Raw genomic sequence first — 27,987 nt, 5'->3', positions numbered from 1 at the left:
TAACAGATATGATAAGTGCAGTAAACAGCAGAAATTATGCTTCTCTGTGCTCTGAGAAACATTCATATTTCCTTACAGAGATAAACTTTATTTTGTTGCTACGCAACCCTCACACAACACACTGCATTCTGCAGTAAATAAGAGTATGGATTTTACAACTGGAGGGCAAGCATGTGGCCTTTTGGGTTTTCTCCCCTTTCTGAGTTCCAGCCCCAGCTTTAGTTCACATTATAATATTCCATCATTTTATTACAAAGCTGCCTCTAAAGCTCGGTAAGGGATATGTCAAACAGAGCAAAAAGGGAGAGTCAGAACACATGAGGCCTTCTGACACTGATGGGAAACAAACGGTGGAGCCAGTGATGTCAGTGACAGTGAACAATGAAACCAAGGCTTTTGGGGTTTCTTTTATTCCTCCTTAGAAATGAACACTGAATTTCCACAATAAGATTTTCAAAACCTTCCTGCAGTGGCCTCTGCCTGCTTCCAGTAACATTGCTATACCTGCAGAAGTGAGACACATGAAGAGCCACCCTTAGTTTTACCCAAGAGGAGATTAGTAGAGTCTTACCTCCTCTGCCTGCTTGCTCACTTAAGGAAAGGTCACTCTGTAGTATAAAGGTACCCTTTTACAGGGCAAAATTTCTCATGAATTCAGTGGGGATTTGGATTGTTCAGCATATCCTGCCTGTCTCTGTATCCACATCATAAACAGAGTGAATAACACTAAGATTTATCTGTTTGAAGGGTGTTCATGGAAACTGAGTAGGGCCACTAGGATCTTCCCAAGTGAAGGGTTAATGCCTCAATTATTCAAGTTCCTCCTTTGCACATGGCTGCAAATCCTACAAAATCTCCCAGGTAGCATCAGCCTTCACTTGCCACTGTCAGCAAATGAATCCAGGTGAAAACCGGACTCACAGCTTCAGCTGGGTGCAGTTGGTGAAGTTTGGTGAAGGCAATAGGGCTGCAAGGGTTTGCACCAGCCAAGAGGCTGACCTAGACCTGATGTACATGTGTAACATTGTCTCGTTGCAGAGGGGTTTTATGTCACTTAAACAGCAGAATTTCCCTAATTTTGCTTTGCTATTCAGTTCATCCTAAGCATGTAGGCAGTAGGAGCTTAGAGGACTCTTAGTTGTAAGTAATAGCATATAGTGTTTAGGGAAATGACACCATGTCCACAAGCAAGCAAGATTTAATCTCCACAATCTACAGTGTAGTTTCTCTAACAGTGAGCAAGAACTATCTTTCACATTTTAAATTTCTCCATTTTGATAGTGGTTTGCTGTCAAACAGTTTATAGTTTCACTTTAACATCGGAGTTACTTCCAGGCATGTAAGTTAATACTAGGTTTGATGCAAAACACCTTGAAGTTTCTATATTGGTCTCCTATAAAGGCCCATCTTTAATCACAACTCCCAGTAGAGCAGTTTTCCTTAGGACCCTAAGAGAATACAGAAACACCTGTAACATTTGCTTTAAGTACATTCTTCAGCAAGTCGTCTCCTACAGACCAGTTCTTCTCAGTCAGGATTGCAGGATGAAGCCCAAAGAGTGAACACAGTTGCTTTTTGTCTGGTAGCCCACTTTCCGTACAACAGGCAAGACACTAGGCAATAATCTTCAGACCTAAATCTTGGAAGACAATACTTGATGTCTTCGTATCAGCATCCTGCTGATTTCTTCTACTCTCCGGCACCCTGGAGTGGAAGTTACATATCAGTTGAAAGCCCTGCTTTTCCATCCTACTCTATGCCTTTTCTTTTCCTGCCCTATAGAAATCTACATTCTGTCAGATGAAATCCACCCCTTGGCGACTGAGGATTTTCCACTACTTTTCTATGGATGTATTGCTCTCCTTGTGAAAAAGATCTTTTATTGCTATTAGCTTATCTGCTCAGGTCCCACCTATAAGACAGGGATAACAAGTCTTCTTCCCAATTCTCCATAGACTAACCTGTTCATACTGCAAACATTTCCATCTCCTTTGTGTAAGTTACTATAGCATCTTGCCAAGGGCAAATAAAAGCAATGAGAAAGTGTGATTACTGAGGGGAAACATTGAGGTCTCACCTGTCAGTGCCATTGCCAGGCGAAACTCTTCCTTCAGCATCTGGAGAACCTCTTTTGCTCCTTCTTCACCCTAAGAGATTAGGAGACAATATGTACTATTATGTGTACATATAGCTCACATGTGTAAATACAGACATGCATACTGAGCCAACGAAGTTTCATGCACAACTGTAACTCCTGAGTACTTGTCATAGCAAATTTTAAATCAGATGGTCTGGATACACACTCGGGTACCGTCACACACGCACTCCTATGTGCACACACATATACATTTGTGCATACACTGAGCTTAAACAGGGAGTCTAGATATCTACAAACATAAAATTGAGGTTTTTCTGACTTACTTGATAAACCAAGCCCCAGATGAGAGGTCTTCCAATGAACACGGCTCTGGCACCAAGAGCAAGTGCTTTGAGAACGTCTGTGCCTTTTCTTACACCACCGTCTAGGAACACCTCCACCTTCCCCTCCACAGCCTCAACAATTTCAGGCAAGACATCAATCTGAAAGAGTAAAACAGGAATACAGCTTGTCTGCTTCCTATTTATTTTGTGAATGAATTCTTACATACAGGATCCAAGCTTTAAAGAAGTTAAATGAGCAGTTGCATGCCTAACTGTATGTACAAATAGCACAGCTTTGCATTGAAGAACAGCAGTGACTTAGCAAGTTAGCAGATGTACACAAAGGTCAAATTTATTTGGAGAGTCACATAAATAGAATGAGAATCAGCAGGGTCACATAAAATGGCCATCTGATCCTATGACATGTGTGTGACATAAGCCAGTATCAGATACTTGTGAAGTATATAAGAAACAGCAAGCAGAGAGGCCTTTTCTTTGTATTACCCCCACCCCACCCCAAACATCCAGTGTTCATCAGCTTGGGGATGAAAGTGAATCACTGTCACCTTTAAATAACCATCTTTGCTTTCTTGTTTACATTTATTATTCATTTATACTAAGGATCAGCAAGCATCCAGGAGCCCAGAGGCAGGTATTGTACCCAAAGACATGGAGGAAGAGAAAGATGTGCCCTAAAGAACTTTAGAGTTGGCTTAAAAATTTTAATGAATGTATTATTCCTTTTGAAAATGCATCTTGATAACAGGAATAAATCTAGAGGAGACTTCATCATAAGGGGAAAAAAGCCAGCTTTCCTCTGAATTTTTATCTAGGTGGGAAATGCTTTCTTTTACTGCACTTGTATATTACTTTCACTGAGCTCTTCTAATCCCCTACAGTAGTGATAAAGTTAAGGGTGGAAAGGATTTTTACTGTTCCTAAATTACAAGTGACGAGGGAGTTAAGCAACATGTTCACACCAGGCAAGAGGTCCCAATGAAGAGATGAGCCTCCTGAATTCAAACCTCAAGCATTAGTTACAGGGCAACTGTTCCCATAATGCCTAAATAGTGCCTATCCATGAAAATCAGGAAAGACGCAACACTGGAAGCCAAATGCTAAGGAGACTGGAAACAGTGTGTGGTAGTAAGACAAAAGGCCCACAAATTCACGTCTTTTAAAGACGGATGTAATTCATTTCCTTTCTAATGGATGAAAAATGACCAGGAGATGATGGGGGGGGAAGACTTGAAAGTGCAGTTTGTTTTTAGATTTGGATTAACATTTTCTTGAAGTTTGGCACTTGCTGTGATTTTTTTCCCCTCCCTTTGGTTTTGCTCTCTTTGCCAAACATATTTGGGATCTATTTCCATATACAGAGACCACTTTCTACATCCTGACAAACCGTACCGACATTAAAGTGCTGTAATAGCTAAAGTATGATGCAAACCATAATTAAAACATCGATTTCCTCAATGTGTAACTGGACACTGGAAATATTAACTAGCTTGGGTTCAGCTCACGTTCTGAAAAGCCATGGAATTAAAGCAAATTATTATGGTTTTAAAGCAGAAACATTTAGCATGATCTTTCCAGATATTTCCATTGTGAGAAGTAGTGTCTTTGTACGATGAAATCCAGTGAATACATCAGCTTTAATAGTGCCTTCTCCCCTGCTCTGTGGTGTTGCAAAGGAACATCTCATAACAGATAGTTTGAACAGAATGTTCTACTGATTTTGGCAAAAAAATCATGTTTCTTGAGCTTTCTCATTCCTCAAAATAACATTTTTAACATCCTTATACATCCTCCCTGTTGGATTAGCTCATATATAGGCTTGCCCAAGATTTTCAAATACTCTAATTGAAATTGGGGAATATATGCTCAGAAGGTGATAAGAAGATAAAGAGAACAGAAGATGAAGATAAAATTTCATTTCAGAAGGTTTAGGGACCCACACTCTGAAAATTCAGTTCCCCTTAAGGTATGTGGTGCTGAATAGCTGCAACTCTCCAACAGCACTAAATCATATCTGAAAAAGAAAGATCTCAGTCTTTCTTTTGAAACTGGAGAATTCCTGACATCAGGAAGTCTTTTTTCCTACTGGTCCCTCGGAGTAGTTGGAGACAGCCAGGCAAGAGCATCTCGGAGCATAATGCCTCAACTCAGAGGTCAATGCCTCAACTTCATTAACCATTTAGAAAACCATTTGTGCTGGCTTCCCAATGCAGGGCTTGGGTGCTGAAGAACCAGCCAACACAACCAGATGATCACTGGGTATATGAAAAGACCTCTGAAAGTCAATGGTTGAAGGAAAACAGCTGGGGAAATCCATGCCTGAGGATGGATCCAAGGATACATCCAGTCCTTGATGAGAGAGCAGAGAGAAGTGCGCTGGGCGCTGCAGGGGGAACATGCCAGTGGGACAGTGGAGATGAGCAGATAAGGCTTTGTGCTCTCAGCATTGAAAAAGGGTTTACCTGTCCCCCTCTCCCTTCAGAGAACCATCATGGAAAACAGGAGGTTTTTCATCAAGGGCACATTAGGAATACTGAAACAGTCGCAACCAGGCTTTGATTCTCCTCCCTTTCATTCTCTTTTTACTTATGCAGCTTTCCCACACCAAACGGAGCAAGATGAGTGATGACTGGAATTTTGAGGGTTTTCCTTCAGCCTGAACACATACTTTTTCATTTTCCTTTACTTCTTTCTGTTTTGCCAGATGAGGACTTCTCAAATCCCTTTCACCTTTGGAAAAGGCACGGGGTAGCATGACAAGGAAAAGGAAAGGGAAAAAATAACGTAATTTAACCACTCTGTACCTTTTCCAAAGGTAAAAATGTTTGAAAAGAGAAAAAGGGAGAGTTTCATTCTGCCTTTAGCTGTTCTTTAACCCTGTAATTTTTCAGAAGCCTCTGAAGAATATTAAAGGGAAAAAACAACCTTCGATGTGCTGCAGATGGCAACAAGGGGTTTTCAGAAAAGGATAAGAAAGGAGAAATGGATGAGGAGACTGGAAAAGAAAATCCTTAAAGTCTTTCCAGTTTCTAAAGCTTTAACTGACAGTAATGCTCTGTCTGAAACTGCTCTAGGTTTCCATGCAGGGTGCTGCAGCCAAGGACAGGGTAGCTTGAAGAAACAGGCACACATCAACCCTCCTATGTTTTACTGTCTGATCTGACCAAGGGGAGGCTGTGTCTGACAGAGTATGATATGACATACATAGAGAAGAGGAGGAAGATTACTGTTTGTGGGTTAAGGCAGATATCACATATTTACAGGTTTTTCTTCCAGCTACCATGTGTTCAGAGAAGCAAATAAGAAGCCAAAAGGTAGAGAGAACCAGAGGCTACTGGTGTATATCAGCACCAGTACTTACAGTTGCAGGGACCCCATCAAGTTGGCGTGCCCCATGATTTGACACCAGGATACCATTTACCCCAATCTTTACCGCTTCTTTAGCATCGTCAGCTGGAAAACAAAGAGACACAATATGCCCTTCCATAACTGGGAGCATTGACACCATGATGAGGGAAAGTTTGGCATCACTAGAAAACACATTGCCAGGTAATGCAAAGCCACTTTAGGGCTTCACCCTTCCAAAGCCCCATCTCAACACAGAGAAAAGTTTTATCTCTAAGAAATAAGACCAGAAAAGTAGTTTGAAATGTGGGAGCAGAACATTTGAGCACTTTGGATTAGCAGCCTCTTTAGTTGCAAGCCTTTATTTTCTCCACCACATTCTGGAACTCATCACAAAGAAATTTACTTTGCTGAATGATTTTCTCCAAGGCAGAATTATTGGCATGATTACAACAATAATCCATACTTAATGAAACCACTACACTGTGCTAAGTGCTCTTTTGACAGAATGGAAATCCAGCTTTCCTTGAAGTTGTATACAGAGTTTACAGGCACAACCAACAGAGCAAGTTCCATCTTCCTGGTTGCGTCTGATTTCAGACGTAACTGATGCCATGCCAGCTGACCAACTTACACATTCAGTAAGCTCTGGTCCCTACCTATTGAACATCAAGGTAAAAACACCCTGTAGCACAGCCATACAAACCATCTGGTACTTATTTAAGCAGCTGCTTCTGCAAGTGTCTTTGTTGCTGGGTTCCTAACCATGCATGGAGAAGGTTTTTTTTACTTCTGCTTGTTTTGAGTCTCTTTGGGTACATCTTCCATTTAACACAGCACAGAAATACAAATGTAGATCCCACCATATTCCGTATCAGGGAAGTGGATGCTTTCCACTTAAAAGTAATGCAGTTCTAAGCAATTCTACAGAAACTTGCCCAGCAGCAGCATTTTCCCTTCCCTGTGCAAAGGGGCACCTCGCCTACCCCACAGGAAGCAGCAGAGCTACACACCCCTGAGGATTCCTTTTGCGACGATAGGCAGTGAGGTCAGCCCTCGAAGCCATTTGATGTCCTCCCAGTTGACACTTGCATCGATTGCCTCAGCTACATACACAGCCAATCCACTGTTTTCTCCAAAGTCTTTCCCTGAGGAGAATGCCAGGTCATTGCTGGAGAAGTTCTTCAATCTAAACGACAAAATACATAGAAAAACAGGCTGAGAAAGGTTCACTGTAGCCACGAATCAGTGCCTAATGCCAGCATTCAGTTTAGCTGTGTTAAAGGTTTGCTGTATGGCAGGGCAGGAGCATGTCAGATCACAGTCTTTAGTAAGCCAAAACCTTTGGCTGGCAAAGCCTTTGGTACCATTGGTACAGCTCTCTCCAGCCCGAGGCAACTGTCCTGGTGCTTCCAAAAGAAACGGGATGAAGTCCAAAATCTAAAGGTTCAGCATCAAATCCACAACCAGGAGGAAAAGTCAACGGTGAGAGCGCTAATGTGGGCTCAAGGTTCTGTCCTCCCATGCGACTTTTGAGCATGACACTTTGCCACTCCTTTTGCCTCAGTCCCCCGTCATAAAACAGGAACAACAGTGTCTGCCAGGAGAAATGCACCAGAGGTTGTGGGACATTCAGACCCTAAAGCAGTACAGGCTGGATTTAAGAAGATAACATCAATCTTGCTTGCCACAACCCAGGACCCACTGAAAAGTAGAGGTTCAGCTGTACTCACTAGCAAAAATCCCCTTTGCTGTTGTGCAGAAAAGTTGGGTTTGTTTTGGGTTTTGCTTTTTTACCCCCCAAATCCAGGGGTTTCAGCTACTGGAGGAATAAGGGATTGGGTAGGTAGAACGGAGAAGGAGGGAGGGAAATTTTGTTAAGCTCCATGAATTAGGTGGATCAGAATGAAGCTTTGCAAAGAATTCTGAATTTTCATCTCTGACAGCATCCAGCCAGTTCCTCTCATGTTTTCTTTTTTGCATGTTTCCTTGTAGAATGTAGGAGGGGTGGAAATTAAGTTCATATGAAAACATTAGCTATTATTTGCTTTTTAGTACCAAATCAATCTCACAGGTTCTAGAAACGAATGGTAAGGGACAGCCCCTGCACCAAAGACTTCACAGACTTGCTACACAAAGCAGGAAAAGGAGGGTAAATAAAGTAATTCAGGCAGTGCTTGTATTAGAAAGCTGAAGCAGCTCCAAGTGCTCACAAGCATTAAACCACCATGAGCAACACCAGTAGTACCAAGGACACCCATGTCCCACACGAGGCTGATCGCTCTGTTCTTTGGAAACTCTCTTGTTCCACATTGTGCTGTTTTATGCTCATATTCCACATTCTGGGACACGTGCTGGGGTTTGTGCCTGGAAACTGGCTGGTTTCAGTGCTGATTTCATGCCTGCAACAAGCTTTTCTGTTCAGCTCCAGGCCCAGAAGAAAATGAGAAAGGGCTCTCAGCAAGATCCAGCTTTTCAGCTGTTGGTTTGTGGAAGGTGGGGTGCCCAGAGGAAAACAGAACCATGGATAAGATTATATAAATAACTGTTGTTTTTCTTGGCCTGTGAAATGCAGATCAACACTTGGATGAATGTTGCCTTACATACGTTTCCGAGCACAATGGCACCTTGTTGTTGCTTTGAGAACTTTGTTGAAAACCTGAAGCCAAGAAAAAGTTATCACATAACTGAGCGGAGGAGAGTTCCACCGCCGGCTCGGCAACAAAACACTGCCCAAGCGTCACTCTGAAACCTGAAGGGATTCATTAGAACCTTCAAAGGTTACTCCAACTTTGTGTGATTTAATGTGGTTCACTCAAACAAAACCTTGTTAGGGTTTGGTCAGGTTGGGTCAAAGGGGTTCAGAAATGCTCTATTACTTAAACATTTCTGGGTTGACTCGCATTCAAAATCTCTTTAACCTCACACATTAAAACGGTGCTGCCCCTAAAGGAAGACTTTTTTAGGTGAAATGACAGTGTTATCGACAGTGTTTTGTCGATCACAGATCTATAGCAGAATTACTACATGGGGCACACACATACCAGCATGCTACATTTTAACATTAGATGTATGAGGGATATTTTGTTTTATGATGCTTTCCTCATAAGACTATACTTAAACACAGAAATCATAGACAGAGATAAGCTTGCTCTGTCAAATTTCATCATACCATCTATGCTTCAAGTCCCAGCATACTGGTAGATCCAACACCCCAAGGCTCTGGAGGTTTTCTTGCCTGTGAGGTGAAGAATCAGATTGATTGCAGAGTCCCATGGTTACCTTCCATTTAAATATTATGAAAAAGAAGACAGACCTCAGGATGTGGTATTATATTTCTTGCTTTACACGGTATGTATAGTAAGTATATAGTATAGCATGACAGTCTTAGGAGACATAGGAAGAGCATTTCAGATCCATTGATAATATTCAAAACCTGGACTCAAATCAAAGTTAATCTGTTTCAAAATATGTTCAGTTATCCTTTGGGGCTTTTCCCTTCCATTCTTGTGTCCATTCTCAGGCTCTGAATAAGGCAAACACAGCACTCTCAATACATGCTGAGGCCGACTGCGGTCACTACCAAGACTTACTTGCAAGATTCTCACAAGACTTTTAGCTCTATTTTGTAAACCCAAGTCCTGGATATCCCATCCACTCCATACTTTTCCAGCCAGCCTGTGGCTGCTAACACTGTGCCAGCACTTGAGCATAGAGGAGCTGTGGCTGCCCCATCCCTGGCAGTGCTCGAGACCAGGTTGGATGGGGCTTGGAGCAACCTGCTCTAGCGGAAAGTGTCCCTGCCCATGGCAGGGGTTTGGAACTGGATGAGCTTTGAGACCTTTCTAACCTGAACCACATGCCCATCTCCCACATCTCACCAGTGAACATTTACCTGAGGTGGGGAGGGAGCTGGAACTTGTTGCGCACGTCATCGAAGCGCCTGCCGAGGAACGGCGTGTCCACCGTCACGAAGATCCCTTTGTATCCTGCTCGCTCCGCGCGCTTCACAAGGGATTTGGTAACCTCCCGGTCCTTGTACACATAGAGCTGCAGCCAGCGAAGGCCGGATGGAGCTGCTTCAGCCACTTCTTCAATGGAAGAGGTGGCCCAGGAGCTCAGCATCATCCCTGTCCCCGTGGCTTGGCAAGCTGGAGGAAGGAATACAAGGTTACATTTGAGATTATTCAAGCTTCTCTAAGCAGGAGTACTTGGCTCATCAGAGCATCTCAGTGTTTGTGATCTCACACTGCCTTCCTCAGTGTTAATGCGCTTCCAGCCTTGCAGGGGTGACTGTTAGTAACTGCACTGATAGCAGTTACTAACAGTGGCGGGCTGCTGTGAGCCTTCTCTGTTTTATTCTCTATGTTTAAAGGCAAATTCCTAGTGACTGCCATCTGCACAGTGGGATGATGCCTACTTCAGTGCTGGAAATAAGAGATACTATAATCAAACTAAGCCTAACCTATATTAATGATTCTTTATCCTAAGGGGAGCCTGTTTGTAAGCCCCGAGTATCTGGCTACTGTTTGTCAGGCATTTTGGCATGTAAGTTTAAGGACCTACATGCACAGTTTTAAATGATCTAAAGAAATAAAAAAATATATGGAATTAAAGCTTCCAGCTTTCTCAGCACTGCCACATTGCTGCTGGTTGGTGTTTTGGATCTGTCATTCTCAACATTGCTCTTCAGTGCTCCTCACCACCATCACATACACACCCTCCTGAAGCATTCTGATCACCACATTTTGGCTGCTTTGTCCCACCCCCAAAATGTTCACTAGCATTAAACCTATTTTGAAGTTTCTTGAAGTGCTGTTCTAGTAAATGCCTGTTTTCATCCCTACAGGGAGTTTCAGGGCTTAATAAAACAGGAGGACACAGTCCAACAGACAACCTTATTTAAAGACTTGAGGGTGAAGCTCCACTGTTCTTTGCTTGAACACTTTTGCTCTGTCTCATGGCCTGAAGGAGAGGAACCCACATCCACTGTGGGATCCCATACACAAAGTTAACACTTCTGCTGATAAAAAGGAGAAGTTCTTATCTCACAGGAGTGGGGTAAACACACCCCAAGTGACAGTCTCCATCCAGAATACCCCAAAAGTAAGCAGAGAGATGAGTACGTACAATAGAAAAGTGGTCTCTGAAGTCTCCAATGAAGCCAAAGCAATGGCTGCTCATGCCCAGTGTGTTTTGGCCTCTCCTTTACCTTCGAAAGGCTGTAGAATGGAATCACTCCCAAGACATGGGCAGCCAGCCCCATGGTTAAATGTCACTGAACAATCCCAGAGGGGGTCAAGCAGCCAGAGGCTCTGTGCTGGCCACCTCCCTGGGGGTGATTTCCAGCCCAGGCTGCACCGCAAACCAGCTAACCTCATACAGCCATATCGTTATGAATCTATTACTTATTCTTCTTGGAGTAATCTGTCACTTAATGTAAAATAAAGGAAAACACACTGTAAAACTCAAAAATATCATAGAAAGCCTTATTTTTCTTGGTCTACCGCAGTATGCATATTTGTAATGTAAATGGAGCTCTGTTTCTAAACGTCATCTCCAGCCCATCGAGGAATTAAAAAGTGGTCTTTATGACAACATTTTATTAAATAAGGATTACAAGTCTCTTAGAGTGGAAACTTATGAACAGCTTATTCAAACAAATTGGTTACACCCTCCCAGGGCCACCAGGCAGCTTTCAATCACTGCAAATACAGAAGCAATGACCCAAAACTCTGCATTGCAGCCTTTTCATTCCTTCCCTTAAAATTACTGAAAATAGTTCCCTCTCCCAGATTAAGTCCACAGAAATGAGCTGCTGCTGAAGAACCCATGCTTACTGAATGCCCTTCTCTCTACAGCTACCTGAAAGGAAGATGGAGCCAGGAGGTGGCTAGTCTCTTCTCCCAAGTAACAAGTAATAGGACAAGCTGCACCAGGGCAGGTTTAGATGGAGCTGAGGAACAATTCCTTCCCCAGAGGGTGCTCAGGCATTGGCACAGGCTGCCCAGGGCAGGGCTGCAGTCACCATCCCTGCAAGTGTTCACACACCATGGAGACGAGGCCTCAGTGCCATGGGCTAGTGGTGGCCTTGGCAGTGCTGGGGAATGGTTGGACTTGATAATCTTAAAGGTCTTTTCCAACCTACTTGATTCCATGATTCTAAAGTCTTGTTAAAATCAGCTGTGGTGGGTTATTGCAAATCCTGAAGTCATTTGCTAAATCCAGTCCATCAAGTGATGCTAAGAAACAAGGGATCCGCATTCCTGTTGCTCTGTCAAATACAAGTTCATGAATGAGAGGGAGAGTTGCTAACCCAGCAATTGCAAACCCCTTAGATCAGATAAGGGGGAAATGTTATGGTTCAATCTGCCTCTGGGTAGCCATTTATTTCTATTCTTCCTTTTATCCTCAACCTCAATAGCCCTATGGACACAAGCAGCAAAAATCAGAATAGGAACTACACAATAAAATCTACTGGGTGAACAAAAGGTTTAAAACACAGTAGAACACCGTACTCTTTCAACTGCATACGTAGCAATAGAAAAATAATGCTTTCGTCTCATTTAAGATTAGATTTAAGTGGTTTGGTTCAATCAGAGTTCAAGCATCCCAGACTGGGTTATGGCACCGTCACGAAGGCACACTCACAGCATTCCCCTGCCCTGTAGTTATCAATCTGGTCCAGAGCCAGCTCAACACGTGTAGCTTGGATCCATGTGGTCAAATGCAAAGTTCACACACACAGAAGCTTTCCAAGCTTTAGAGATTCCAGGTTTGGTTGATCTGTGCTTCATCTTGATCATTTCAAAGCTTATTTTGACAGTTTTCTAGGTTTTTCAAACACTTGATACATCGGCCTGAAGCGTTGCCAGGTTCTATTTTGTCTTCCTACTTCAAACCAGGTTTTGCTAAAAATATCCTCCACTTCTTGCATATTAGGTGCAGTGGAAGAAAACAGAAGCAATTCATTTCCTCCAGCAACCATATTTTACACTTCAAGTTTGGGGTGCTGCAAATACCTCTGTTTATTATTGTAAATCAGTACTACTAGATCCGTATTCCCACAGGATGCTCTTGCAGCAACATGTGACATTTGCCAGAGTTTAAACATTGGATTTTTGTAAACCAGCCTTTCCTCATGCCATTTCAGATTGCTTTTAGTCCTTTTTTTCCTCCCCACCCCCTCCCGGTCGGTCTTTTAACCCAAAGCATTGCCCAAAGCATACATTTGCCTTTGCGCACACCTCAGGCTCTCACTGAGGTCAGTGATAGTGCAGAGGCCATGGCAGTAGCCACATACAAGAGGCTGGGGAACTTTTCCATGTCAGGATGATAAAGCTTTGAGTTCTTTGTTCTCTACCTTGTTTCAGGGCCAGATGCAGCTAGAATTGGGGTTCCCAGCAAGGGGAAGCTTCACAGCCTTTGTTCCATGTGTAAAGGAAGTTTCTCAGCCCCACTGGTACCTCCTTCCACTTAGCCCAGGGAAGCCATGAGCAAGGTCATACCTTCTCACCATGGAACACAGACCCCAATAGGATGGGGCTTTCCTCATTCTTCGAGAACCCAGATGAAGTATTTTACATAGCAACAAATCAAGCAGATCATGGGACAGGACCTGCTTGGGAATCCACAGGAGAACAGAGTGATAATCTTTTTTAGCCCCTTTTTCATCCTGAAACCTCAGTCTAATCTGATAGGACATCACTTCGCTAACTGGTTTAGGAAGGTATAGAGTTTGTCCCTGTGGGCAACCCAGCAGCAACATATTTCATGGGAGACCACTGGAGAAGAGCCCAGGTCTTGCACATTTATCCAGGTTACCTTGTATGGGAAGGGGAACTTCCTATTTTTCTCTAAGTGTGCAAATTCTCATCATTTCCCTTTAAGGGACATCTCAGAAGCATGCAGCCCAACTGCCCCACTGTGGTCATTCTTCCTGAATCCATCAGTGAATCCACTGGCCCCAGGTTAGGGGTCAGAGGACATTACTTGGAACCAGAGTGATGTCCTTTTGGTACGGTGGTATTTCTCAAGCTAGTAGCTACGTTCTTGGAGCTGCATCTCCTAAGAAACAGACTTGTTTAAAGTACTCAACATTTCTCTCTTGACTAACCACGCTTGGCTGAGAAATCCCCTGCCTGGCCTTTCCTCACTCACCCCTTACAAAACACTGCGTGTGAGTTGTGCCTATGATCCTTGTGTTGACACAACGCATTGTGTCAGCTGTGCAGGAAGGCTGGAGGCAGCAGGAAAGATACACGTGGCCAGGATGGATCTGGCTGGTCTGAGGAGGGCTGTTGGGCCAGACTGCCTGTGTACACTTGCATCAGAAAGTCCCCTGGCCATGATGGTCTCTGGGGGGAGTTAGGGCCAGGTCACTCCAGGCTATTTTGTCCCACGTGAACATTGTCCCCTCAAGGACTCTCAAGTAGCCATACCTTAAAATTAACATTTCTGGGGAACAGCACATGGGTAGCAGTGAAACTCTCCTGTGAGGACAGGCTGAGAGAGCTGGGCTTGTTCAGCCTGGAGAGGAAAAGGCTCCTTAAGGGGACACCTTCCAATACATAAGGTGAACAGCCTTCCAATATGTAAAGGGGCTGACAAGAATTCTGGAGAAGGGCTGACAAGAAATCAGGACAAGGGGGAATGGCTTTAACCTAACAGAGGAGAGACAGAGAATAGACATTAGGAAGAAGTTATTCACTATGAGGGTGCTGAGGTGCTGGGACGGGGTGCCCAGAGAAGCTGTGGCTGCCCAATCCCTGGCAGTGTTCAAGGCCAGATTGGATGGGGCTCGGAGCAACCTGCTCTAGTGGAAGGTATCCCTGCCCATGGCAGAGGGTTGAACTGGGTGAACTTTTAGGTCTCTTCCAACCCAAACCAGTCTGGGATTCTATGAAACATGGGTACAAAGTCCTGCTATTTTCACTGTGGCTGAGCACCAATAGCAGCAGATTGCAAAATCCCTCCTTCGTAGTCTCAGGCATGTGCAATGAGCACAAGGAAACTGCTCATTGCTCAACAGCATCAGAGCAAACAAGAAGCACATTATAAGTCTCTTAAGAGCCAAAAGAACAAAGGTGTTCCTTTCTAGTGGAAATAAAGCTGCCAGTAACTCAACTAAAAAGCTTTTCAGTCAGTGTTCCTGTTCTCCATTTGGCAAAGCAAATGGTGCCGTCACATTGCAGGTGATGGTGAAACCCTTCTTGCATCAGCAGGAACTCAGAAAGTTATCTAGGAGCAACTGCAGAGTGGTAAACATCAAAATGTCACAGCTGAGCAACCCCCAGTCAAAGCTTTCAAAAGCTCAGGCCAAGAAAGCAGTCAGGTTGTTCCACCTGACCTTCAGCAAGTCACAGAAGTCGGGTATTGCAATACTGCTTCTGGGCTAAACCACAAGAACATGAGGTGATGGGTCAGTGAGATAGCAGTGTGTAATGAGCAGCAACTTAATCAGAATAGAAATCTCAGTAAGAAAGGGCTACAAATCTGCTTATCACTGATTAAGGCTTCAGAAAGTTGCTATTTCTTGCTGAGCAGCTGGTACAAGAGAGTCTGCTTTGGTGTTCCTGAAAGCAGGTCCTATTTACAGAAACACTTGCAGGCAGTGCTGCCTGAATAGAAGACTCCAGGGAGACCTTATTGCAGCCTTTCAGTTCTTAAGAGGGGCCTATAAGAAAGATGGGGAGAAACTTTGTATAAGGGCCTGTTCTAGGACAAGGGGTGATGGTTTTAAACGAAAAGAGGGGAGATTCAGGCTGGATGTGAGGAAAATTTATTACTTACAATGAGGGTGGTAAAACACTGGCACAGGTTGCCCAGAGAGGTGGTGGATGCCCCATCCCTGGGGACATTCAAGGCCAGGCTGGATGTGGTTCTGGACAACCTGATCTAGTTGGAGATATCCCTGTTCATTGCAGGAGGGTTGGACCAGATGAGCTTTGAAGGTCCCTTCCAACCCAAACTGTTCTGTGATTCTACGATTCTGAGACAACACAGGGATCACACAGAATGAAGTTGGGATGACAAATGAATAACGAATCTTTTGATGGACAAGCAAGAAAAAACTAAGTTAATGTAGAATCAGAAGAGCCCTGTTGCAAAGTGTTTAGGGAGCAGCCCTTTGCTCTTTAATGGTGGCTCAGATTATTCATCAAATTTGGCGAATATTTTTAGTTAAGGAGGTTGAAATTGGATTGGGAAGGACAACAAAAATTCACCTAAGTCAAAATGTCATGTGTGGATATTTTCAACATGGAAATGTTTTCTGCTGAGCTAACATTTTTGACTCAAAACAGAGCTATGGTGAAAAGCATTAATAGGAAAATGAAATAAACCTTTGTGTTTGGGATCATATTAAACACTTCAGTGAATCCAAAACAATTTTCCTCCCAATTTTTCAGTTTCTACTGAACAGAAAATCCATTCTTTGGGAAATTGCAATATAAAGTGATGAATTATAACTAAAATGCTTGGGAATGTCCTTGAAGACAGAGCTGGGAAAAGTGGGACAACCGCCAAGGGCCATGAAATCGTGTCAAGGACAAAAGAGCTTCCTCCATGGGGTCTCCTGTTCCACTTGTATACATCAAAGGGAACTGAGGAGCAACCTCATTACAGCCTATATGGACAATAGCTTTTCTTTTTGCTGTTTTATATGTAGCAAACAGAAGTATAACTAAATCCAATATCTGGATTTGAAGCTGTGCATGTTCTGACCAGGGCTACAGCTTATTCTGCTCAGAGTGGAGTTAGATAACCTTTGGAATGAGTTGTGCTGTGTTAGATGGCTTGTCACCAGCAGCTTTTAAACTTACAATTGAACAGTTTTACCCCAAAAAAGGTCCTTTACTAATGAAACAGAATTGTCAATGAAGGTGTGTTTAAGGGGAGCTGCCACACTTTTCCCTATTTTGGTAAGATGCACATCCCTCTCTACCAGCTTGGTCACTGCGGGAGAGCATCCCTTGAGGAGGAGCAGCTCCCCCCAGCTGGAGTGAGCTGCCAAAACTCCTTGCCCCAAAGTGGGGACTGGGACTTTTACCTAATGAGAGACTCCATGAGATGCTCTTGTCCCTAGAGAGAACATTTGTGCTGCCACATGTGGGCAAAGCTGCTGGAAGAGCAGAGAGTTTAAAGCAAAACTCTGTTACTGAAGGGAATTCCTTGGCAGGACCAGGAGTCAGTCTCACAATACAAAGAGGAAGAGGGTTGGGACTGGATGAGCTTTACAGGCCCTTCCAACCCAAACCATTCTATGATTCTATGAAACGTGGATCCTTTTCCAGGATTATCATAACAGCAGAGGCACCACCATATGTCGCTTCCTACACACCTGAGCTAAGAGCCAAGCTTATGAAGTACACTGGGTTTTGCAAAAGCCACAAGGCTATGGATCAGACTTTCAGCTTGTGTAAATCACAAAGCAACCAACAAACTGCTCGCTTATATTTCAGCAGTATCACAGTTTAAGACAAGTTGGATGTTTCAAACCCCCTGATCCCAAATGTCCCAAGTTTAAGGGAACCTTTCAGCCAAAGGTGTAATTTATGGCTAATCCCTGTCATCTTAGAAGGTCAAACCAAACGCTTGGCACTGAACACCCCACTCCACCTCTAACAGAGCACAAAACTGAAGCATGTTTTTGCTACAAGAAGCACTGCTGCAATGCAGAAGCTGTGACTTGAATTACTGTCAACTCTGAAAGCAACGAAAAGTTTACCAGCTCCAATAGACAATTTATTCGATGCTTCATTCAAACCATTGCCGGTTCACCAAGCTCTCCCAGCTGGAAACCCCAAACACATTAAATGAAATAATCCTACCTTAAAATATGAAAATATAAATGCACAAAAGCCAGGAAGTTCCAAACTTATCTACCACATAACTCAGCCCTGTAGTCAGCCTCGTCGTACCACTTGACTTCATATGTCATAGTGGATTTATGCCTTAAAACGTGGCTGGGCTGTGCCATTGGTAAGAAGTTTTGCTAAGGAACATCCTGGAATTTGTGCGTTTCAAATCTGGCTCTTAACATTGCATGAAGACGTTCGTACTGAACAGTAGAATGCTTCAGAGTTCCCTCCCAGCATAACCTGGGCCAGAAATCACGCACAAGAACAGCCAAAGCGCCACCAGATGCCACTTCACAAACCAATTCAAGGTATTCGAGCTCCATCGTGTGGAACACGGCGGCACATACAACAGGGAAAATATCTTGGGCTTCCTAATGAACCTCTTGGGAAGAGGGAAAAAACGTGTCCAAACATACTATGAGAAGGGAGAATTGTGCTTTTACAGAGATTGCTGCTGGAGTTGTGCTGCCCATCACGGTGCACACCGCAGCGATGGGGCTTTTGAATGGCTGTTGGGACCAGCTCCCACTGCAGGGCAGGTAATGAGACTTGCTTCACACCATCATTTGCTGCATTGCTCGTGGAAACGCTGTCAGAGGAACAGCTCAGCCACGCACAGGATTTATTAACTGCTTTTAATATTGCTCATTTAGGCTTTACACCCCTTCTCATTCAGCGCTAGAGCACTGACATGCACAGCACCGTGCTGTTCCCATGCAACAGGCATACCCTGTGGCCTCTTCCTTATGCTTCGTGTCATTCTGCAGCTGGTTAAAGGAGCAGGAAGCAGTTTCACATCTGAATTGTGGTTATCGGCCCATTTCTTGCAGCCTTTTAGGCAACACCTTTCTGCAGCATCTAGCCCTCAGAGGCCCTTATCTCACTGGTTCTCCGGGATGCTCTCAAAGAGCTCTTTTCAAAACAAGGACTTAGATTAAAACAAGGCTCAGATTAGACATTAGGCAGAAGTTCTTCACTATGAGAGTGGTGAGGCACTGGCCCAGAGAAGCTGTGGCTGCTCCATCCCTGGCAGTGCTCAAGGCCAGGTTGGACGGGGCTTGGAGCAACCTGCTCTAGTGGAAGGTGTCCCTGCCCATGGCAAGCGTTGGAACTGGATGAACTTTAAGGTCCCTTCCAACACAAACCATTCTGGGATTCTATGAAGTGTATTTCCCAGATAAGCAATTTCTAGAAGCAGTGCTGCAACAGGAAGGATGTTGCTGTGACAATATATAGAGTTATATTCATAGAATGTAGAGAAAGATGGGTAGATAGATGCAGCTTTCAATTTTCTATGTTACAAATGATTCCCTTCTTACACACTGCATTTCTCCTCTCTGTTCCATAATGAAAGAGAGCCTCCACACAAAACAGTCAATGGAAAGAAACAACCAAAAATCAACAGATTACTCTGAGCAGCAGCTCAAACCCATCCTGGCCACAGCATCAAGAAAACCAACCAGGCTTCACAGCCAGCAGCCTAGCATCACTCTGCTCATCTCTGCCTTGGTGCAGGGGGCTTTGCCTTTGCTCACCTTTAGCAGTTGCTGTCTCTCCATCAGCATGAGCCATGCGCTGCATAGCGGTGGCTCCGACACAGACCGGCATGCTGATCCTCTGCCCCAGCACCGAGGTGGACAGGTCCATCACCGACACGTCCCTGAGCACACGGGGGTACAGCTTCCACCTGACACAATAGAGGAGGATAAAAAGCATCATTGGGGTTATGTACAGTTCCTAATGGGCTAGAGCAGATGTTTCCTGCTGTCAGGAGGAAGATGGTGAAAGCTGTGATAGTGCTAGAGCAGAACTTCATTGAGTGACCCAGAGCTGCAGCAGGACCCACAGAATACACAAAGCAGGAGGGATGAAAGCCCATGGAGGTTGAAAGCCATGAAGAGCCTTTGAACACTATTGGCTGGTATCATTTGAAAGACAAGACAGGAGCTGCAAAATATTCAGGTTCATGGTAAGTCTCAGCCTCCTCAAAAGCCTCGGAGCAGATCTGTATGGCAGAGGGTGTGCAGAAACAGAAGTCACCAGCCTCCCTCAATTATTCCTTCTATGGACTAGGGAGCCAAAAGACACAGGATTTAGGTATAAAACCAGCCTGGCCAGCACACTTAGCCCTCCCTGTCCCCGTGCTATGAGTCTCAGTAGTGAGACTACTCAGAAACAAGCTGCCACATGGGACACTGGTGGCCAGGGTGGCTGCCCTGACTTCCCCCAGCTCAGGGGGTGTGGAAATCCACGGCACCACATCTCTGCTGGCACAGACACCGAGCTGCTTTGCTTGGAGAGGTCCTGTCCCCAGCAGTCCCCAGCCACTATGCACATAATCCCTGGGACGTGCCGCAGGGACTCCAGACTTCCAGGAAAAGACCAAATGTGGGCACTGTAATTTGGTGCAGGAATAGACCAAGCAGCACAACTGCTTTCCCAACAGGGCAAATTACAATCTAGCCCTTGAATGATGTGGCCCAGCATTGGCTCAACCCTTCCCAACCATGCTTTGCCTTCAGCGTGTCCCACCAGAAACCACATGAGCCCAGAGCTGGGCTTGATTCTCCCCTGGGGTCTTCAACCTGGGTACAAACAGAAGCTGACACCAAAACAAACCCACACTTAAATACAATTTATTGCAGTCCGGATGGACATTGCGTGCTTGCATACACAGAAATTTATCCCTTCTTTGACCCCACACAATATCACTACAAGAGGATCGAAATCTCTCTTATGGGCTCAATTAGATGATATTGCAATATCCAACCCTTTATTAATAGGGTTGCCTTGGGGATCCCTGTAAAACTGCATCTTCTTCTCCCCATCCAGGTGATGCTGTACATCCAAGCCACTGTTGCTACAAGCCACAAGAGGGTGTGCAATAGCAGGGGCTGCCTCTGCACAGGGGTGTGCACTGCACCAGGCCAAACACCGTACAAGCAGTAGCAGGGTGCACATCCATCTCTCACAAAGGAATCCCTCCCTTTGGAAGGAATCTGATGGCCATTGAATCTTCATTACAGAAAGCAACCAAAAACTTAAGCTCCAGTACTGCTGAACCTCTACCTGCTCAGCACTAGACTGACATTACTATTAGGATAGATACAGCAACCAGAGGCACCGTTACCCTCAGACTGCTCCGAAAGCGAGCGGTGGTCAGCTCGAGCTCACATAGCAAACTGATAAGCTGGAAAGGAGAAGAAGACAAGACAGAATCTCTTCATTTCATAGAAAGATCAAGAGATGTTCCCACAAGAAGCCTGGGGCAGAGCCAGGACGAGACCCAAGAGCACAGGGCCATGCCAGCTCTCCAGGAAGCACTCCCCAGGGAAGAGGCAGATAGTTATGATGCTTGGAAGGAGATGTGTGTCTGTGGGAGTCAGCTGTATCATTCAATGCCAAGACACACACTGCAAGTATGCCTCCTCAGGCTTGTTTTCATGCTATTGTATGGGCTTGTTGTTTCTCAGGGGAGGGTGGGACTAAGAAAATATGACTTTTTTCTCCCCCCTTTCTTCCTAGTTCTCATTCCAAAGGCTTTCTCTCAGCTCCAAGGCATCTTTTAGCTGGGAAAGGCAACACAAGGAACAAAAATCCTCCCAATAGAGTGTGCAAGAAAAATGATGCTGTTTCAAGCAGCATCCTTCCCACTCACCATTATGTGCCATCAAATTACTCCATCTAGGAGCTTTTTGGGGTCCTCAGGCACATGAGCCTCAAATTCTTAATGTAAATGTCTCTTCCAATGTCTTCTGTGGCTTCTCTTCTCCTTGCACCTTATCAGGTTGCATCCTCTTGACCAACATCAAGCGATACTTGTAACTGAGTATTTAGTAGGTCTCACGAAAATACCACCTCAGTATTATACTCCTGAATGAAAACCTGACCTTGCTTTGGGAACAGGGGTGTCTGCAGCTGTGAGTTTAATGGACATGTGAGGCATTTTCTGGACACTCCCTAGGGAAAGGCCCTTAACAGCCACAAGCAAACCCTGAGGGCTGTATTCCCAGTAACCAGAGCACCGTTCGTTCTGCTGCCAAACACAACTGAGCCTGTGAGTGAAAATGTTCCCTGGGTATCCCGTAACAAACCTGCATTTTTGTAGTCATCCTCATCTCATCACCCCCTTTTTTATCCAGCCTGGTTCACACTCATGTGCTGCAATCAGCAATCTCAAGTGGATGCACCTTTCTTCCCAGGTGGAAGCAGGGCGATGCCACAGCATGGGGAAGGCAGTGAGCACCCCTGATTTAGGCAACTTCAGCTAAATGCTGTTTTAGAAGCAGGATGAAAGGGAATGGGAGGGATTAGTGTCTTGGGGTGGTTTTTTCCCCCCTCCATGCTCAAAGAAATCAGACTGACTTCTGACTGAGGTTATCTACAGTTGGGTGAGAGGGAAGCACTCACTGCTTGCCCAAATGCCTTTCAGCTCTGAAAAATGACATTTTTAAACCACACCCCTTTTCCAAGCAGCTCTTCTTGTTTCTTTCTGAGCCCCTACCAAGCCATCCCTTCGTGCTGCATCACGAGCAGTGTGCCTGGGAGAGGATGCAGTCTCCATCCCAACTCCAACCCACTTTGCTGCCTTCCCGTGGGGCAAGGGGCAGATGCCACGGTAACCAACACCTCCTTTTGCCTGAGGAAGATCGATTTTCTCTCCCTGAAAACTCTCTTGCCATCCACACAGCGACTCTTTTTGTCCAAGGTGAAAGACATTGCGGCAATCTAACTTATTATCACAAGCATTCCTTTCCTTTTCTTCCCCCCTACAACTTCATGTGCATGTTTGACCCCAATCGCATTCTCAGCCTTCCTTTTTTAGCCAATATTTCAATTATTTATGTGCCCAGTCATTGGAACACCCTTAACACCGAGCTAGAACATGATGTGTTTGCAGAGGACACGCACCGGTGCTGTCACTGAAGACCATGACAACAAAACATATCTGCTCCAAAGGCCACCGGGGAGGCAGTACATGTCAAGGTGGATTAGCAGGAACATGTTCCTACACACACAGACATCCACCTGCATTAACATGCTGAGGGGAGATTTCAGATTGATTCCTTCAGTGCCATCAAGCTAAAGGCATCCTGACCTTGTCATTAAATCTATTCTCCATTCAAGCCCCTCGCTTCCTTGACAACTTGAGAGTGAAAGTAACTGCCAGACAGCACGGGGCTGGAAGGACACGTAGTGGTTTGGGATGCAGAGCAAATGGAAGGTGAATGCAGTCAGATGCCATAGAGAGTAATGTGTGCTCCGACATCCCAGATCATCTTTTCTTGTCTTAGTGCCTCACTTATGCCAGCACCATCTCCAATATGAGTAAAAGATGATTTTCTGGCCTTAGCAGGAGCACACCAATGTTAATATGTGAGCTCCAGCTCTTCCCTCAGTCCCAGAAGAACTGGAAGCTGGGGGAGAATTACTGTACCTGGTGTTAACCTCATCTTAAACACTGGCCTTTTGGAGCCATTTCATACTCTGGAGTCTGATTACAGGTTCAAAGTGCTTTGAGCTCCTGTGCTGACAAATGCCAGGATATTCAGTTAATAGAATCACAGAATGGTTTGGGTTGGAAAGGAGCTTAAGATCATCCAGTTACAACCCCCCTGCCATGGGCAGGGACATCTCTAATGAAAACAAATTGCATTGCTCCAAAAATTGCACTGGCAAGAAATATTACAGCATCCATCAACACAACCATTCATTTGCTAGATTAGTTCCTAATAATAATCTATTTCTCTATGAATACAACCATTCAGTTGCCAAAAATATAAAGAGCTCATATACAAACCCAACACTGATTTGCCCCCCAAATACAATCCATCCCAGCAGTCTTGTTCACTCAAATCATCTTGGGTGAACACAGCCCATACCAAAAAGGTACAGGCTAACAATTCATGCTCCTGATCACTTGGTGCTTTCTTTCCTATGTAAACACAAACATTTACACATATATCTGCAAATACTTAAATAAACTGTAAATGCTTTTAATCAGTCTGCAGCTTGGCTTCTGGCAGTGGAAATCAATGGGAAATGAAGCTGAACTTATTTGTTTCTGTGACAGAGTCATCTGACTTTGTGATCTCTGTGGCTTGGGGTGTAAAGTCCATCTTACTTTCTATTTACCCACAGGCCGTGCTCAGGAACAGGGAGGAAAACCAGTAACGTGCAGAGGGACTATGTGAGAGTCAGAGCGAGCAGCAGTCCTGCATCCCTCACAGTCAGGCCGTGCTTCTCCCAACAGCATCAAAGAACAAAAGATTGCAGAAGTTGCTTTTGTCAAGCAGGTCTCTGTAATATATATATTATATATACATTATATATATTACATATTTTATATATATTATATATACATTATATATAATATATATATTATATGTATATTTTTTGGTTATAAACCAAAACACCATAAAGGCTTCATACCAGGGCTCCACCTTTTCTAGGTGTGCTGCCAGGAAGCCATTGCAACCACGCTCTAATGAACCGTTACTGGCAGCATCCAATGCTCAGAAACCAGGAAGCCACCATGCCATGTTGTGCCTCAGCAGGGACAAGTGGGAACCACTGTAGCTATTGACATACAGTCCATGGAGCCCAGTGGCCAACGTACCTCCTAAGAGGTTCACAAGCTCATTACAGGGGGTCACCTTTGCAGAGGAAGGTCCATCCGGCTGCAGGCAGCAAGTGCACACAAGGGCTTCATGGAAATACTTCAGATGGGTACAGGAAGGTACTAGAAACATTGAGAATCATTTAACTTACATTTCTGAGTGCTACATAAGGGCTGTTTGTAAACTCTGACCACTTTTACTATCATTTCCCTCTGGCTATAGACAGATAAAAGAGCCCATCTGTCCATGAAGCCCTGCATCCTTTCCACTTCTTATCAGCAAAGCTGGCAAGCCCCAGCAGACGACTCCAGCTGTGATGCCCATCATCAAGGGGAGAGCTGTGCTGGCCCTGCAGAAGGAAGGGGACCATGTGTTTTACCAGGGGAGCTGGGCTTCAGGCTCCCACTGATCTGCTGGGTGACCATCAGCACATCACCATGCTTTCCTGTGCTTTGGTGGGCACTGAGAGTGAGATGTCGATGTAGAGCAATGGAAAGGTAACAAGCAAAGCTTTGACTTCAGCATTTCTACCCCATAACCTCTCTCTTTAGCTGTCAGCAAGTTCAGTTCTTTGATGATTTAATAGAGTAAACCCGTTGTCAAGTCTTTCAGATTTTATTAACTGCCTTTTGGAAGATGTTTAAATGGCACAAAGCTCCTGAGGAAATGAGATCTCGTTTTCTTTATGACAAATACACAAAAGGAGGGGGAGCAAAGACAGGAACACAGCTCCCACCCCCTTCCTACCTTCACTGCTGTGGAGCAGGAACCCAGCATCAAGGGCCTTTCAGTCACACCAGGACCTGGCAAATTTAGAGTGTCTCAGCCTGTTCAAGGAACTGCGGATTGATATCTACTTCATCTCCAGGCTGCCTGCAAGCTCCGCAGTTCTGAATGCCTAAAACTGGAGGCTCCTATTGAAAACAGGGTAGAAGATGCCAGATGAGGTAAGCCTGAACCCCACAGGTGACCAGTCTGATGCAAGGCAGTCTCATGAGTATCATGACAGTATGATGAGTCAGTATCATGAGAGGAACTTGCCCCTGTGGTGGGAAACAGCTTCAAAGCAGAGCTGCTCTTATCCCACCATGAACATCTAGCTCTGCTAATACCAACATAGCAAGTGGATGTACCCAGCTTGTTGAGAGCCTGTCTCTGGGCAGTTTAGATCCAACTTAATCAGGATTAGCTCTAGCAGTTAGTAGTAAAAAGTTCACTACTTGTAATTTATTGCTTCAGAGCACTTCCTTTGAGCATCCTTTCCTTAACATCTCATTTTGGTTTTATGAGGACAAGTAACATCATAGCAGCATCTGGAAGCATTAAAAACTAAACTAAAAAAATAAGATTAGATAAGCACTACTACATCCCTTCCTGCTCCTACTCACTCCTCAAAGCCAGAGCAGTCTCTTGGCTTGTGTTTTTGAGCAGCTTGAGGGATTCCCAGTCCATGATGGCAGCTGCTGCACTGAGCTATGAGGTCTCTAATGAGCGGTCACAGTGGAGATTAGTTTTCTTCTTTGCCTGACGTTACAAAGCTTTTCTATACGTGTCCTTAAAATTAAGATTCCAAGCTGGTTTCTGGAATCTGACCTTTGAAATCCACCTGAATGAATTACCACCAAGTTTCTACAGCCCTAAAGTTGTGAGGCATTTCCAGCTGAATTGCTCACAGCCTGTGGAAAGGCAACCAGCAGTGAACAGGATTGCTGCTCTGCAGCAGAAAAGCAAAGTGGGGATGGAGAAAGACCAAAGATAAATCAGAAACCTCCTGTTTTGGTTTATTAGGCTCAGAGGGATTAAAGACAAAGCTTTCAGGGATTAGCAAAGCAAACGCAGGGGGTTAAATGTCGGCACCAACACAGCAACTGAAGGAAAGAGAAGTCAACATGGGTTGAAGTAGCTCAACTGGGCTCAGCTGGGCTGAGGCCACCAGACGCCAGCCACCTTCTTCCCTCTGCAGTGCTCAGGCTGATGCTCTGGGGGCTGAGCAGTAGGGGGGATGAAGAGGATGGGGAACCAATGTGAGCTTTGACCGTCTTCTACTGAATCTGACAGCAAATGCTGACTGAATTTGTGTTGACCTTGTGCTTGAGACAAAGGCTGACCCGAGCCCAGGTTTTTACAACAGTTCAGGGGCTCAGTCTAAGTGAAAACTGGTTTGTCATAATTCCCATCATTTACAGCATTTCCTGGTGAAGCTGGACTCCCCCCTCAGCACAGTCTGGCCACCCAGGACTGAGCCCTGCCTTTCACGGCTCGCTCCAGAGCTGGGATATGCAGCTCCTATCTGCTAGGGGATGCAGCTCTGATCCCACAGTGCTGCACAAGCACTTACAAGGGAAGATTGTGTACTAATCCCAGCAATCCCAGGCACAGCTACAGGTTGGGCAGAGAAGAGATTCAGAGCAGCCCTGCAGAGAAGGACTTGGGGGTGTTGGTTGATGAGAAAATGAACATGAGCCGGCTTCAGTGTGCGCTTGCAGCCCAGAAAGCAACCGTATCCTGGGCTGCATCAAAAGGAGCGTGACCAGCAGGTCGAAGGAGGTGATCCTACCCCTTTGCTCTGCTCTCAAGAGACCTCACCTGGAGTATTGTGTGCAGTTCTGGTGTCCTCAACATAAAAAGGACATGGAACTGTTGGAACAAGTCCAGAGAAGGGCCACGAGGATGATCAGGGGACTGGAGCACCTCCTGTATGAAGACAGGCTGAGGAAGTTGGGGCTGTTCAGCCTGGAGAAGGCTGCGTGGAGACCTCATAGCAGCCTTCCAGTATCTGAAGGGGGGCTACAGGAATGCTGGGGAGGGACTCTTCATTAGGGACTGTAGTGACAGGACAAGGGGTAACGGGTTAAAACTTAAACAGGGGCAGTTTAGCTTGCATATAAGGAGGAAATTCTTTCCTGTGAGGGTGGTGAGGCACTGGAATGGGTTGCCCAGGCAGGCTGTGAATGCTCCATCCCTGGCAGTGTTCAAGACCAGGTTGGACAGAGCCTTGGGTGACATGGTTTAGTGTGAGGTGTCCCTGCCCATGGCAGGGGGTTGGAACTTGATGATCTTAAGATCCTTTCCAACCCTAAGTATTCTATGATTCTATAATCCAGGTTGGGAAGAAAGAGGAAAAGGCAAAACTGACTCCAGACCTGAAAGGTACAACCCCACCATAAGAATCCCTTCTTTGCATTATAGCCCCCAATGTAGAAATCACAGCTTCATCAGCTGATTAAATATTGGATCCAAAGAGAATTGATGTTAACAAGTGAAACAAAACACAGCTAAAGCTAAAAAGATGCTAATGGTTTTTAGGGACTGCTTTTGGACAGAAAATATTAGGTGAAGGACTGGAAGAGGAGACGATTGTTCACCAAATGAATTCTGTAAGTGTATTTTTTTGCTCAAAAAGAAAGAAGTTGCAGAAAAATTGAGTTTTGTTCACACAGAAATCTCATATTGCATCACATCTACTGAGAAAGCAGAATTTACACCCTCTGCATCCCACCCCAGCCTCAAATCCTCCTCCTACCTTGAAAATGCTGCTACATTATCTGCTAGTGTTTCTTGGTCATCTGCTCCAGAGCGGTAATAATCATACACTGATTTGGGGAGGAATTTTGCAGCATACTCCTCAAAGTCAGCAATGCAAACCAGCTTTCCAGACATGCCTGCAGACATCCCAGGGTTAGTTCAGTCCTACTTCCCTCTCTTTTCAGCTGTGTATTTTT

The 27,987-nt window shown here is 44.8% G+C and overlaps 1 protein-coding gene across 1 annotated transcript; it reads right to left on the bottom strand.

Moving 5' to 3' along the window:
- Window positions 1-61: 61 nt before the first annotated feature.
- HAO1 (hydroxyacid oxidase 1) lies at window positions 62-27,987 on the bottom strand. Its single transcript, XM_061461583.1, has 8 exons — window positions 27,789-27,987; window positions 19,181-19,332; window positions 9,680-9,935; window positions 6,798-6,973; window positions 5,801-5,892; window positions 2,422-2,580; window positions 2,078-2,147; window positions 62-1,704 (listed from the first exon to the last, which is right to left on the bottom strand). The coding sequence occupies exons 1-8, from the start codon at window positions 27,935-27,937 to the stop codon at window positions 1,634-1,636; spliced, it is 1,125 nt and encodes a 374-aa protein (XP_061317567.1). The 5' UTR covers window positions 27,938-27,987; the 3' UTR covers window positions 62-1,633.

The sequence above is a fragment of the Pezoporus flaviventris genome, unplaced genomic scaffold (assembly GCF_033815535.1).
Source record: "Pezoporus flaviventris isolate CSIRO_AGI_PZ_B2104156 unplaced genomic scaffold, CSIRO_AGI_Pfla_v1 ptg000031l, whole genome shotgun sequence".
In the NCBI taxonomy this organism is placed as follows: Eukaryota; Metazoa; Chordata; class Aves; order Psittaciformes; family Psittacidae; genus Pezoporus; species Pezoporus flaviventris.
This window is presented reverse-complemented; position numbering and strand designations above follow the sequence as displayed.